The 11300-nt window shown below is 51.9% G+C and overlaps 1 protein-coding gene across 1 annotated transcript; it reads right to left on the reverse strand.

Moving 5' to 3' along the window:
* Positions 1 to 152: 152 nt before the first annotated feature.
* On the reverse strand, positions 153 to 8571 carry LOC134412072 (transmembrane protein 179B-like). The gene is made up of 5 exons (XM_063145847.1): positions 8452 to 8571; positions 5038 to 5222; positions 4811 to 4945; positions 3106 to 3184; positions 153 to 1672 (listed from the first exon to the last, which is right to left on the reverse strand). The coding sequence occupies exons 1-5, from the start codon at positions 8548 to 8550 to the stop codon at positions 1544 to 1546; spliced, it is 627 nt and encodes a 208-aa protein (XP_063001917.1). The 5' UTR covers positions 8551 to 8571; the 3' UTR covers positions 153 to 1543.
* Between the last annotated feature and the right edge of the window lie 2729 nt (positions 8572 to 11300).

Genomic DNA, 11300 nt, shown 5'->3' on the forward strand with positions numbered 1-11300 from the left:
TCCACACACATTTTCAGCAAAATTTGTTATATGTTGAACTGGTTATGGGGGGTGAGGGGGTGAATGGGAGGCCGGGCCCATGCATTCACGTGCATGTGCAGCAGAGACCAACTGCAAATTGCATTTGATTATGAAAGTGAAACAAAGTGCGATTTCCTTTGTGTATTTGCGCTGCTCTGCTGTATCACAGCGCCACCCAGAGGTTACGGCTGGGACCAACAAGTGTCACAAACACCACCTTTAATGTGAATATTTGAAGAACAAAATTTGTGGGGAGAGGAAATGAACCCTAAGTGGAAACTTCTCTGACCCCTGACTCATAAACAGACTTGCCCTTAACTGGATCTGATCCGAACCCAGGGGGCCACCGGCCACTCCACTCTTCCCTGGGGCCCCTCACGCAGGTGCTCTGCACGGCTGAAGAAGTTTGGGATCTTTGGGGTGGGGTGCAGAGGTACGTACAGACCCCCATGCCCACATTTTGCCCAAGACCTGCTCTTGGACGTCCACCAGAGAGAAGAGCCAGCCAGGAGTTCTCATCAGTTTATGCCTTAAATAAACCTTGTGTGCTTAGGCGGGTGTTTGCGCTCTGTGCTCCCCCTTCCCCTCCACACCTTCTATGTCTTGCGTCCCGGAGAATCAAAGCATTGAACAAGCCGCCACCGGAATCCCATCACCTTCCGGTGACTCCGTCCAGCTTTCTCCCCCATCTCTTGGCGATCCAGGCTGGAAGAAGATGCCGGAGCACAGAAGGCTGAGGAACGCCACGTGGGGGCTGGAGGGTCTTTCGTTAAAGGGTCTCTGAGGTTTCACGTCTTGTGAGATGGTGCCGGAGTAAAATGCAGAAGGGGCTCAAAACCCGGCTGCTTCTTTTTGTGTCCCCCCACCCCGCATCTCTCTCTTTTCTTAGTCACACTTTAATAAAGTGATGTTACTCCGTGGAAAAAAGTATCTGCTGTATTCTTTGAATTCTGAGCTCTTCCGTCGACGCAAGAAGGACCACCGATCTTGGCGAAGGAATTGGCAAATGGCGAAGGAGCCCTTCTTGCCAGCCGGTGCCCAGAGCAGACGTGCCGGTTATTAATTGGGGCCCTGAGCTCTTGGCAAGGGGAACCCAGAGGTGTAGGGCTGAATGGGGCTCGACACTAGGCGAACATGTAGATTTCCTCATCCACCCATTCTCAGGACAACTAGAGATTGTTTCCATGGACATCTGCCTGTCACGCTGACTTGCCTTGCATGGTTTTCTAGTAGAAATTGGCCATTTTGGGGTGGGGGCAGGGAGTAGTTATGGGAAGGGCGAGATGGAGAAGAAGCGGTTTCCAGGACCAAGAAGGCCTTAGCAGTCCCAGCACTTTGTTTTAGAAAGTCTTTGGCCGTCAGAGGCTGAGAGATGCTCCCTTGGAAAGATCCACACTCTTGACACGCGAAAGTAGAGAGGCACACATCTCCTTCAAGTTGCTTACAGGGAATGGAAGGGGAAAGGGCTCCCCAAAGCTGGTCCACGCACAGCAGCCATGGTACAGTCTTCTCCTCCACGTCATCAAGGGATGTGCGGTCCTTCTCCAATGATGGGTGTCGTCTCGTCACGTGAAGAGGGTTTGCTGAAATGCTCCACAATGAGTAGAGCCACCATCAGGCACCAGAATAAGAAGTTGACCCAGGCAGCTGCCTAAAGCCAGAAAAGCAGAAGAGATGGTGAAGGCAGAGTGCGTACGCGCGCATGCGCGCACACACACACACAGAGGCATTCAAGAGTTAGGATGATGCCGCCAAAGCAGGGTAAATCGTAGAGCACATTTTAGTCCAACGGGATTGGTTTCCTATCAAGGCTGAAAGGTCCCTCTAATTTTTATCCACCCACCACAGAGCCAGGAATGCAGACTCCCTGCACCTTCACCCTCCCTAGCTGGCATGGAGAGAACCGTGCCAGTGACCTTGCGGGCAGGGGTAAAGGGACAATGCCAGGTGGGCAGGCAGGGTACTGGGGAGACTGGGATACAACAGATCCCCAGGCCTCTCCCAGCCTCCTTCTCTCCCGCTCCAACGTGCCCCACATAGACAGGTGAAAACACAGAGTGGGAGGAGAGCGCAAGATGGCCTCCGCTGCTCCTGCCACCCTGCATAGGACGCCCATACGCTTCCAAGTTCAGAGGGTCATGGGCATCACTGTAGGATCACGCTCTGAGATAACTAAATCTACAAGCGAACAGGGTCTGTCGAATTAGAATAGTAGAGTTGGAAGGGATCTCTAAGGCCATCGAGTCCAACCCCCTGCTCGATGCAGGAATCCACCTTCAAGCATCCAGCTGCCTCTTGAAGGCCTCTAGTGTGGGAGAGCCCACCACCTCCCTAGGTCACTGGTTCCATTGTCGCACTGCTCTAACAGTTAGGAAGTTTGTCCTGACGTCCAGCCGGAATCTGGCTTCCTTTAACTTGAGCCCATTATTCCGTGTCCTGCACTCTGGGAGGATCGAGAAAAGATCCTGGCCCTCCTCTGTGTGACAACCTTTTAAGTATTTGAAGAGTGCTCACATGTCTCCCCTCCATCTTCTCTTCTCCAGGCTAAACAGGCCCAGTTCTTTCAGTCCCTCCTCATAGGGCTTTGTTTCCAGAGCCCTGATCATCCCTGTTGCCCTCCTCTGAACCCCCTCCAGCTTGTCTGCATCCTTGTTGAAGTGTGGTGCCCAGAATTAGCTGTAGTTCCTCTCCAGAACAGGAAAGTCACAGACCGCCCAGATGGTGCAGAGTGCTGTTGCATCACAATCCTCCCTCACCAAAATCTCTGTCCTCTCTTGGGGCCAAATTCATCCTTGATGATGATGATTTTTACTGGTGTAGAAAATAATGAGGGAGGTTTAAAGGTCTCCTTAGGCTATGGACCCTCCCTGCCTTTGACCAGAGCTGATGGGGTTGAGCTAGAGGGCATTCTGGTAACTTCTAGGGCACAGTGAGCGTGTTGGTGCCCAACTGGCACAACTCAGAGAAGAGGTCTTCTCTGTACATTGATGGTGCTATATAAATAAATAATAATAATAATAATAAGGTCGCGGCACAGGGCCAAATGGATTTGACTCGGCGGACCGACATTTAAGTGCCACTCACCTCTGCCGTGTAGAGGTTGTCGTAGAACCTTTCAGCATGGTAAGGTTTGACCCAAGGGCTGTGCTGAGCGTCTTGGCAACTACGCGGGATGAGATAAGGGGAAAGACAGAGCAGTGAGACAGAGCAGAAACTGCCCCCAGGCTCCTAGGAGGAGTCTGCAGACACAACCCTAAGTTTTCTTGCTGTTTCAAAGGAAACTGGTGTGTCAACCGGTTCTGGATGGGGCTACACTCCCCCCTGAAATACTACGTTCACAGCTTGGGGGTGCTTCTCCAAATGACAGCCCAGATAGATGCGACGGCCAGGGGTGCCTACTATCAGCTTCGGCTGATATGCCAGCTGCGCCCCTTCCTAGAGTCGGAAGACCTAAAGACGGTCGTGGTAACTTCGAGGCTCAACTTCTGCAATGCGCTCTACATGGGGCTACCTTTGTGCCTAGTCCGGAAACTTCAACTAGTTCAAAATATGGCAGCCAGGCTGGTCACTGGTACACCTAGTGGGGACCATATTACACCAGTCTTAAAATCTCTTCACTGGCTGCCAATTAGAATCATAGAATCATAGAATAGCAGAGTTGGAAGGGGCCTACAAGGCCATCGAGTCCAACCCCCTGCTCAATGCAGGAATCCACCCTAAAGTATCCCCGCCAGCTGCCTCTTGAAGGCCTCCAGTGTGGGAGAGCCCACAACCTCCCTAGGTAACTGATTCCATTGCCGTACTGCTCTAACAGTCAGGAAGTTTTTCCTGATGTCCAGCTGGAATCTGGCTTCCTTTAACTTGAGCCCGTTATTCCGTGTCCTACACTCTGGGAGGATGGAGAAGAGATCCTGGCCCTCCTCTGTGGGACAACCTTTGAAGTATTTGAAGAGTGCTCTCATGTCTCCCCTCAATCTTCTCTTCTCCAGGCTAAACCTGCCCAGTTCTTTCAGTCTCTCTTCATAGGGCTTTGTTTCCAGACCCCTGATCACCCTGGTTGCCCTCCTCTAAACATGCTCCAGCTTGTCTGCATCCTTCTTGAAGTGTGGAGCCCAGAACTGGACGCAATACCTACTCTCTTAATCTGAACTGAAGCCACCACTGACATACGTACAATCAACCGTGGCGACATTGGAGCAAAGTAAAAAATTGCAGTAAAACAACACATCGAAGAAGCGCATTCACAGAGAATAGCACGATTTGGCTGCAAGTTGGCAGCTGCATCATATATGGGGCGCAACTGCGCGGCCATAACGTGGTATATGGAACATATAGACAAACCCCCAGGCAAAGATTAAAATGCCCCTCTTAGTTTTCTGAATTTTCCTTTCATGCTGGTTTGTGAATCGGAAAGAGGGGCCAGAGAAAAACTGGGCCACTTGGATTCTCCAAACCCCCTCCGGTTTGATTTTCAAAGCTAACAGGTGTGGATTTGGGGGCTTTGGGTCACCCATTGGTTTTAGGATACATTTAGTATGCTTTTAGGATGTTTTTTTAACAGTGTATACTATGTTTTTAATCAGTATTTTATGTATTTTATGCTTGCTGTTGTTCCTCGCCTCAATCCAATCAGAGAGGCAGGTAAGAAATATATTCTTATTATTCTATTTATTTATTTATTTATTTATTATTATTTGGTTTGCTAGAGAAAGAGATTCCAGTCTTTTATACAGGCAGGTTCGATTCTCTTTCTGGAGACTGAGAACTGAGCCCCCTTCCCTGGACTCGCCTTTGTACAGCTACAGATTTCTGGATGGACGTGCAGAGAGCATCCATGCCGAACCGAAGGATGAAGGCCGAGACGAGCAAGAAGAAGAGGACGCCGGCGAGGAGCACCAAGGAGCACTTGAACCAGCCGTGGGCTCTGCAGGGGGGACAGAGACCCTCAGGGACAAGCCCAGGCACTCCCACGGCCCCCCACCCCTCCATTTCACCCCGCCCAGCTTCCCCACTCACGTCTGTCCACTGCTAAAGCAACAATGATAAATCTTGAAGAGAAGGACCGCAAAGGAGAAGATGGCCCCCATGATGGAGATCGCCGAGACGAAGTAGCAGAGAGAAAGGCTGCTGGAGCTACTTAAGGTCAGCTGCCCATTGTAGAGGACTTCCCCGTACAGGATGCATTTGCCGTCAAATTCCCCCTGGAACAGAGAGAAAAGCAGGAAGGGGGCAGGTCTGCTAGCAGAGGATAAAGGGGAGTTGGGCAGAGGGGCTTCCCCCCCCCAGTACTTTGGGGTGGGGGAGGTGCCGCCCTGGGCGCTTTTTACACCACGTCAAGGAGCACCAACCTCCTCATGTAGTTTAGGTGGCAGAAAATGTGGTGTCTTCTCCTAAAAACACGCCATTTCCCTGGCCGTAAGCATGCCGCTCATTTTGCTGCTCCTTCAATTGTTTTTATTGCAGTTGGTGTTTTTAATATTGTATTTTAATATTGTGAACTGCTGAGAGATTTTATTATATGCAGCGGTACATAGGGTGACCATCTGGAAAGGAGGACAGGGCTCCTGCATCTTTAACAGCTGAATGCAGCACCTGGTGACATTTCGTCTTTGTCACAACAGTTAAAGCTGTAGGAGCCCTCCCTAGAGTGACCAGATACAAAAGAGAGCAGGGCTCCTGCAGCTTTAACTGTTGTGATGAAGAAGAAATGTCACCAGGTGCTGCATTGCACACAAAGGACACCTGGTGAAATTCCCTTTTCTAGGGTGACCCTATGAAAAGGAGGACAGGGCTCCTGTACTTTTAACAGTTCTATAGAAAAGGGAATTTCAGCAGGTGTCACTTGTATATATGGAGAACCTGGTGAAATTTCCTCTTCATCACAACAGTTAACGCTGCAGGAGCTATACTAGAGTGACCAGATTTAAAAGAGGGCAGGGCACCTGCAGCTTTAACTGTTGTGATGAAGAGGAAATTTCACCAGGTTCTCCATATATACAAATGACAACTGCTGAAATTTCCTTTTCAATACAACTGTTAAAGATACAGGAGCCCTGTCCTCCTTTTCATAGGGTCACCCTAGCTAACTCCCAAAGGGAAATAAAATAACAACAACCCGTCAGAAATATCTAGCAATGGTACGAGTTGATAGGTTAAACTTAGGAAATGCTCATAAGCTAGGGTGACCCTATGAAAAGGAGGACAGGGCTCCTGTACTTTTAACAGTTCTACAGAAAAGGGAATTTCAGCAGGTGTCATTTGTATATATGGAGAACCTGGTGAAATTTCCTCTTCATCACCACAGTTAAAGCTGCAGGACTGAGTTCATAGAATCATAGACTCATAGAATAGCAGAGTTGGAAGGGGCCTACAAGGCCATCGAGCCCAACCAGATACAAAAGAGGGCAGGGCTCTTGCAGCTTTACTAAGGCCAGAGAGACCCAGCTTCAAGTCCCCCTCTGCCACAAAGCTCCCGGGTGGCCTTAGGTCGGTTGCAATGCCTCAGCCTAGCCCAGCTCACAGGCCATTGTGAGGATTAAACCAGGGGTTGGTGGGGAGGTGACCCACTCCTTGGGGGAATGTGGGATATAAATGTAATAAATATACATTTGTGCTGTTCTAAAAACATTTGACCATTATTTACACCAGTTGCTGGGGAACATGGGTGGGAGGGTGCTGGTGCACCATGTCCTGCTTGCAGGTCCCTGGTCGACAGCTGGTCAGCCCCTGTGTGAACAGAGTGCTGGGCTAGATGGACCCTCGGTCTGATCCAGCATCAGGGCACATCTGATGTTCTTATGACCGACGTTACGGGTGAATTTGCTAAATATTTTCTTACCAGTCTAAGGCCAAACCCTACTTTAAAAAAGAAAGAAAGATATACCCACTCACCCAATAAACAAGGCGTTATTTAATTAATCTAGGCAGCATTGTTGAAAATAAAAGCGAGGGAGTGTAGCAGGAGAAACTTACATTGGTCTCTGTTTTTATGTCGGAGCTTATTCCTGCTGAGACGGCAAGTATTGTTAAAACGACCCTGAGACCACATCAGCGCCAACCCTTCCTTGCATGGGCCGTTCTGTCTGCTGCCACAAAAGCCTGGCTTGCTTAGCTTGGGTTCCCCTGTGATTGAATCCTGACAGCATCCTGGAACAGACCTTCGGCCGGACGGAGAATTTTGCCCTCCTGCCCCCACTGAATCATCTGGACGTTGTGACCAGTCAGGAATGGAGATGTGGTAATGAGGCATCCCAGGGGTAAAACAAAGGAGCACTGATCCAGATACGCCTGTGGCATGTGCGCCCGGCGCATGACACAGACCAGGGCGGCTGTCTAGTGAAGGTGTTCCCAGAAAGGGAAGGAAGCATTGCAAGGGCGGAGAGAAGGGAGCAGAGCCAGCCAAGCTTTCACTGGGCCTCTCAGCTGAGGAGCATTAGGCGCAGCAGCCCTGGGATTCACATGACCAGAGGCTGACTGGGCTGCAGCTACACAGCTGTGTGTGCCGGTGTGGAGCCAGAGCCAGGGAGGTCTGAAGTCTGCTGCAAGTTGGACATATTTGAAACACGGAACGTGCAGTTTCTCTGCGCTGCTGCGGTGGGGTTTTCCAGCAGCGGAGTCCCAGGCACTCCGAGCAGAAGGGGTCCTAGGGCTGTTGGGAGGGAGGGAGGCATCTACGCGGGTTCCAAATCAGCGTTAATTACGGGGGTCTGCAGTTTCGGGTACAGCAGAGCCCGGCGGTGGAACAGCCGAGAAGGGGAGACACGTGGCGCTTTCGAGCTCGGCTGAAACTTTCCCCCGCCCAGCCGGGAAGCTCGTGAAAGCGCGGACTGTTGCGGCAAACACGGGGGGGGGGGGGGGGGCGGCGCCGGTGTGTACGCGCATGAGAGGGCTACATCTAATGGTTAAAAGTGGCTCAAGTTCCGCCCTCCGAGTCGGGAGCCCCTTGCGAAGAGGACGGAGGGCTGCGGGCAGCTGCAGTCCTGGCCAGCGCACCTGTTTCCTCACCTGGGACCCCGTGGGCTGAAATCCCTGGACACTGTTTCGTGGGGCAGCAGGAGCGCTTCCCGATACCTTACAGCCCTGCTCTAGTGAGCAAAAGCCCTCGGCGCTCTGCCCATGCTCGGGGTCACACGCCCTCCTTGACCTCCGACAGCCTCTGCGCCCCGAGGGGCGCACAGCCCGGACACTCCGCACATGCTCAGCGCCGCAACCGCCTCGTCAGGCTGCGTCCCGCGGCTGAGCAGGTCCTGGGGTGGCGCCTGCGCTCACGCGAACGTTCTCGGCCCTCTCCACGTGCTCAGAGGCACTCCCGCCCTGCGGAGCCGTGGCGCAAAAGCGACGGAGAACTTTCTCCCGGCGGGGCAGGGGGAGCGGCTCCTCCTCCGCCGCCGCCCAGGATGCTCGCCCGCGTGCGCCCGCGCCCTGCCTTACCTGGGTGACGGTGAGCGCGGAGGCGCAAATGACCCCGCACAGGAGGGCGGCGGCGTTGAGCACCAGCTCCACCAGCCCGAAGGCCGACAGCTGCGCCATCTTCCCGTCGGGGACGCGGCTCCTGGGCGTCCCCGCCCCGTCCGCACAAGCGGGAAGAGGCGGAGGCGGAGGCGGCGCCCGCGCTTGCCCGAGCCTCGACCCGCGGGCTCCCGGGCTGCAACCGCCCCGTCTCCGGGCTGGCGCGCCCCTCGGCTGCGTGCTTGCGCGGACGCGGCGCAGCGGAGCCCCGGCTCGCGGGTCAGCAGCAGCAGGGCCTTGTTGAGGAGCAGGGGCTGGCCCCGCCGCACCCCCCACCCACCCCGCGGGCTTCCTTGCAAACCCCCACCCCGAGCTGAGGTGCAGTCCTGACACTTGCTGGAGGGGGCGGGGACTGACTTCCGCAGCAACCAAACGCTGCTGGGAGCTTTGCACGGCTGGTCCGGAATGCGCCATTTAATAATTTGATTTATTTATTTATTTATTTATTTATTGCACTTCTATACCGCCCCCATAGCCAGGGCTCTCTGGGCGGTTTACAGAAATTCTAAAATTAAGATAAAAACGAGTATACCAAATTTAAAATTCTAAAACACAGAACATACACACATAAAGCATTAAAAACCGTTAAAAAAAACTAAACATGTGGGTGATTAAGATGTGCCACCATATGCCTGGGCAGAGAGAAAAGGTCTTAACCTGGCACCAGAAAGATAGCAGCATTGGCGCCAGGTGAGCCTCTTCAGGGGGATCGTTCCATAGTCTGGGGGCCACCACCGAAAAGGCCCTGTCCCTCGTTGCCACACTCCGAGCCTCTCTCAGAGTAGGCACCCAGAGGAGGACCTTAGATGTTGAACGTAGTGACCAGGTATATTCACGTCGGGAGAGGTGTTCCATCAGGTATTGTGGTCCCAAGCCAAGGTTTCATAGGTCAAAACCAGCACCTTGAATTGGGCTCGGAAACATACAGGCAGCCAGTGCAAGCGGACCGGAGCAGGTGTTATACGGTGGAACCTTCTGGTTCCCGAAATCAATCTGGCCGCCGCATTTTGCACAAGCTGCAGCTTCCAGACCATCTTCAAAGGCTGCCCCATGTAGAGGGCATTGCAGTAATCTAATTTGGAAGTTACCAAAGTACGGACAACTGAAGCCAGGTTATCCCTGTCTAGATAGGGGCGTAGCTGGGCCACCAACCGGAGTTTGTAGAAGGCACTCCGTGCCACTGAGGTCACCTGAGCCTCAAGTGACAATGTTGGATCTAAAAGAACCCCCAAGCTACGAACCTGCTCCTTCAGGGTGAGTGCAATCCCATCCAGAACCGGTAGAACACCCACCCACCCTCCATCATGTCAGCGGAATCACCTACTAACAGCATCTCAGTCTTGTCTGGATTGAGTTTATTAGCCCTCATCCAGTCCATTGTCGCAGCCAGGCACTAGTTCAACACATCCACAGTCTCTTATAATAATAATTATTATAATTATAATTAATAATGTAACATATTTATTTCTTACCCGCCTCTCCCTTTGGATCTAGGCGGGGAACAACATTAGAACAGGAATCAATACATCTTAAAAATTCTTGATTTAACATTGATCTGGATAGGCCTGCCGGAAAAGGCTAGTCTTTAAAGCTGCCTTAAAATCACACAGAGAGTTAATTTTACGAATCTCCTCCGGCAGGCCATTCCACAATCTGGGGGCGACAGAAGAAAAGGTCCTCTGGGAAACTGATGTCAGCCTAGTTTTAGCTGACTGAAGTAAGTTCACCCCAGAGGACCTGAGTGTGCGGGGCGGACTGTATGAGAGAAGGCGATCCCGCAGGTAACCTGGACCCAAACCATTTGGGGCTTTAAAGGTAATGACCAACACTTTGTACTTTGCCCGGAAACTAATGGGCAGCCAGTGGAGTGATTTTAATGTTGGGGTAATATGCTCACCCCTAGATGTGACCCTTTGGCTTGACATCAGAACCTAAAAAGAGCCCTAAGGCTGGATCAGACCGAGGGTCCATCTAGTCCAGCACTCTGTTCACACAGTGGCCGAACAGCCTCGCCCAAGGACCCACAAAGCAGGACATGGTGCAACAGCACCCTCCCACCCATGTTCCCCAGCAACTGGTGCACACAGGCTTACTGCCTCGGATACTTTTGTAAACCGCCCAGAGAGCTTCAGCTATGGGGTGGTATATAAATGTAATAAATAATAATAATGGAGATAGCACATGGCCATCAGGATGAGTAGCCCTTGATAGACTTTTCCTCCAGGAGTTTATCCAACCCCCTTTGAAAGCCACCCAAATTGGTGGCCATCACCACATCTTGTGGTAGTGAGTTCCATAGTTTGACCGCTGTGTGAAGAAGCCTCCTCCCATATGTACCTGCCCGAACCTACAAAGGCCCTTCTCCGTGAGCCCCTGCCAAAGGAAGTGAGGCAGGTGGCTACTAGGAGCAGGGCCTTCTCCGCTGTGGCACCCCAGCTGTGGAATGAGCTCCCCGGATAGGTCCGCCTGGCACCTACACTGACCCCTAACCCTGATCCAGCAGGGCACTTCTTACATTCTTATGGAAGAGAAATAACATTTTTATTAGGTTACACCTTCAATTTTTTTTCTTTTTACAAAAAACCCCTCCTTTGTAGTTCTCCCCCACTGTAACCCATTGAAACGCCACTCCCATTCTTTAAGTAGCGACCAAAAGTTAACGTTTCCCAGAATAATCTCTTAATCTGAGGCTTGTAACATGCTTCTTCCAACCAAATTCAGGGCACTAAAATGCAGGTGAATTTATGCAGAAGCATGAAAATGGTGGTTTG

The sequence above is a fragment of the Elgaria multicarinata genome, chromosome 21 (assembly GCF_023053635.1).
Source record: "Elgaria multicarinata webbii isolate HBS135686 ecotype San Diego chromosome 21, rElgMul1.1.pri, whole genome shotgun sequence".
Classification (NCBI taxonomy): domain Eukaryota; kingdom Metazoa; phylum Chordata; class Lepidosauria; order Squamata; family Anguidae; genus Elgaria; species Elgaria multicarinata.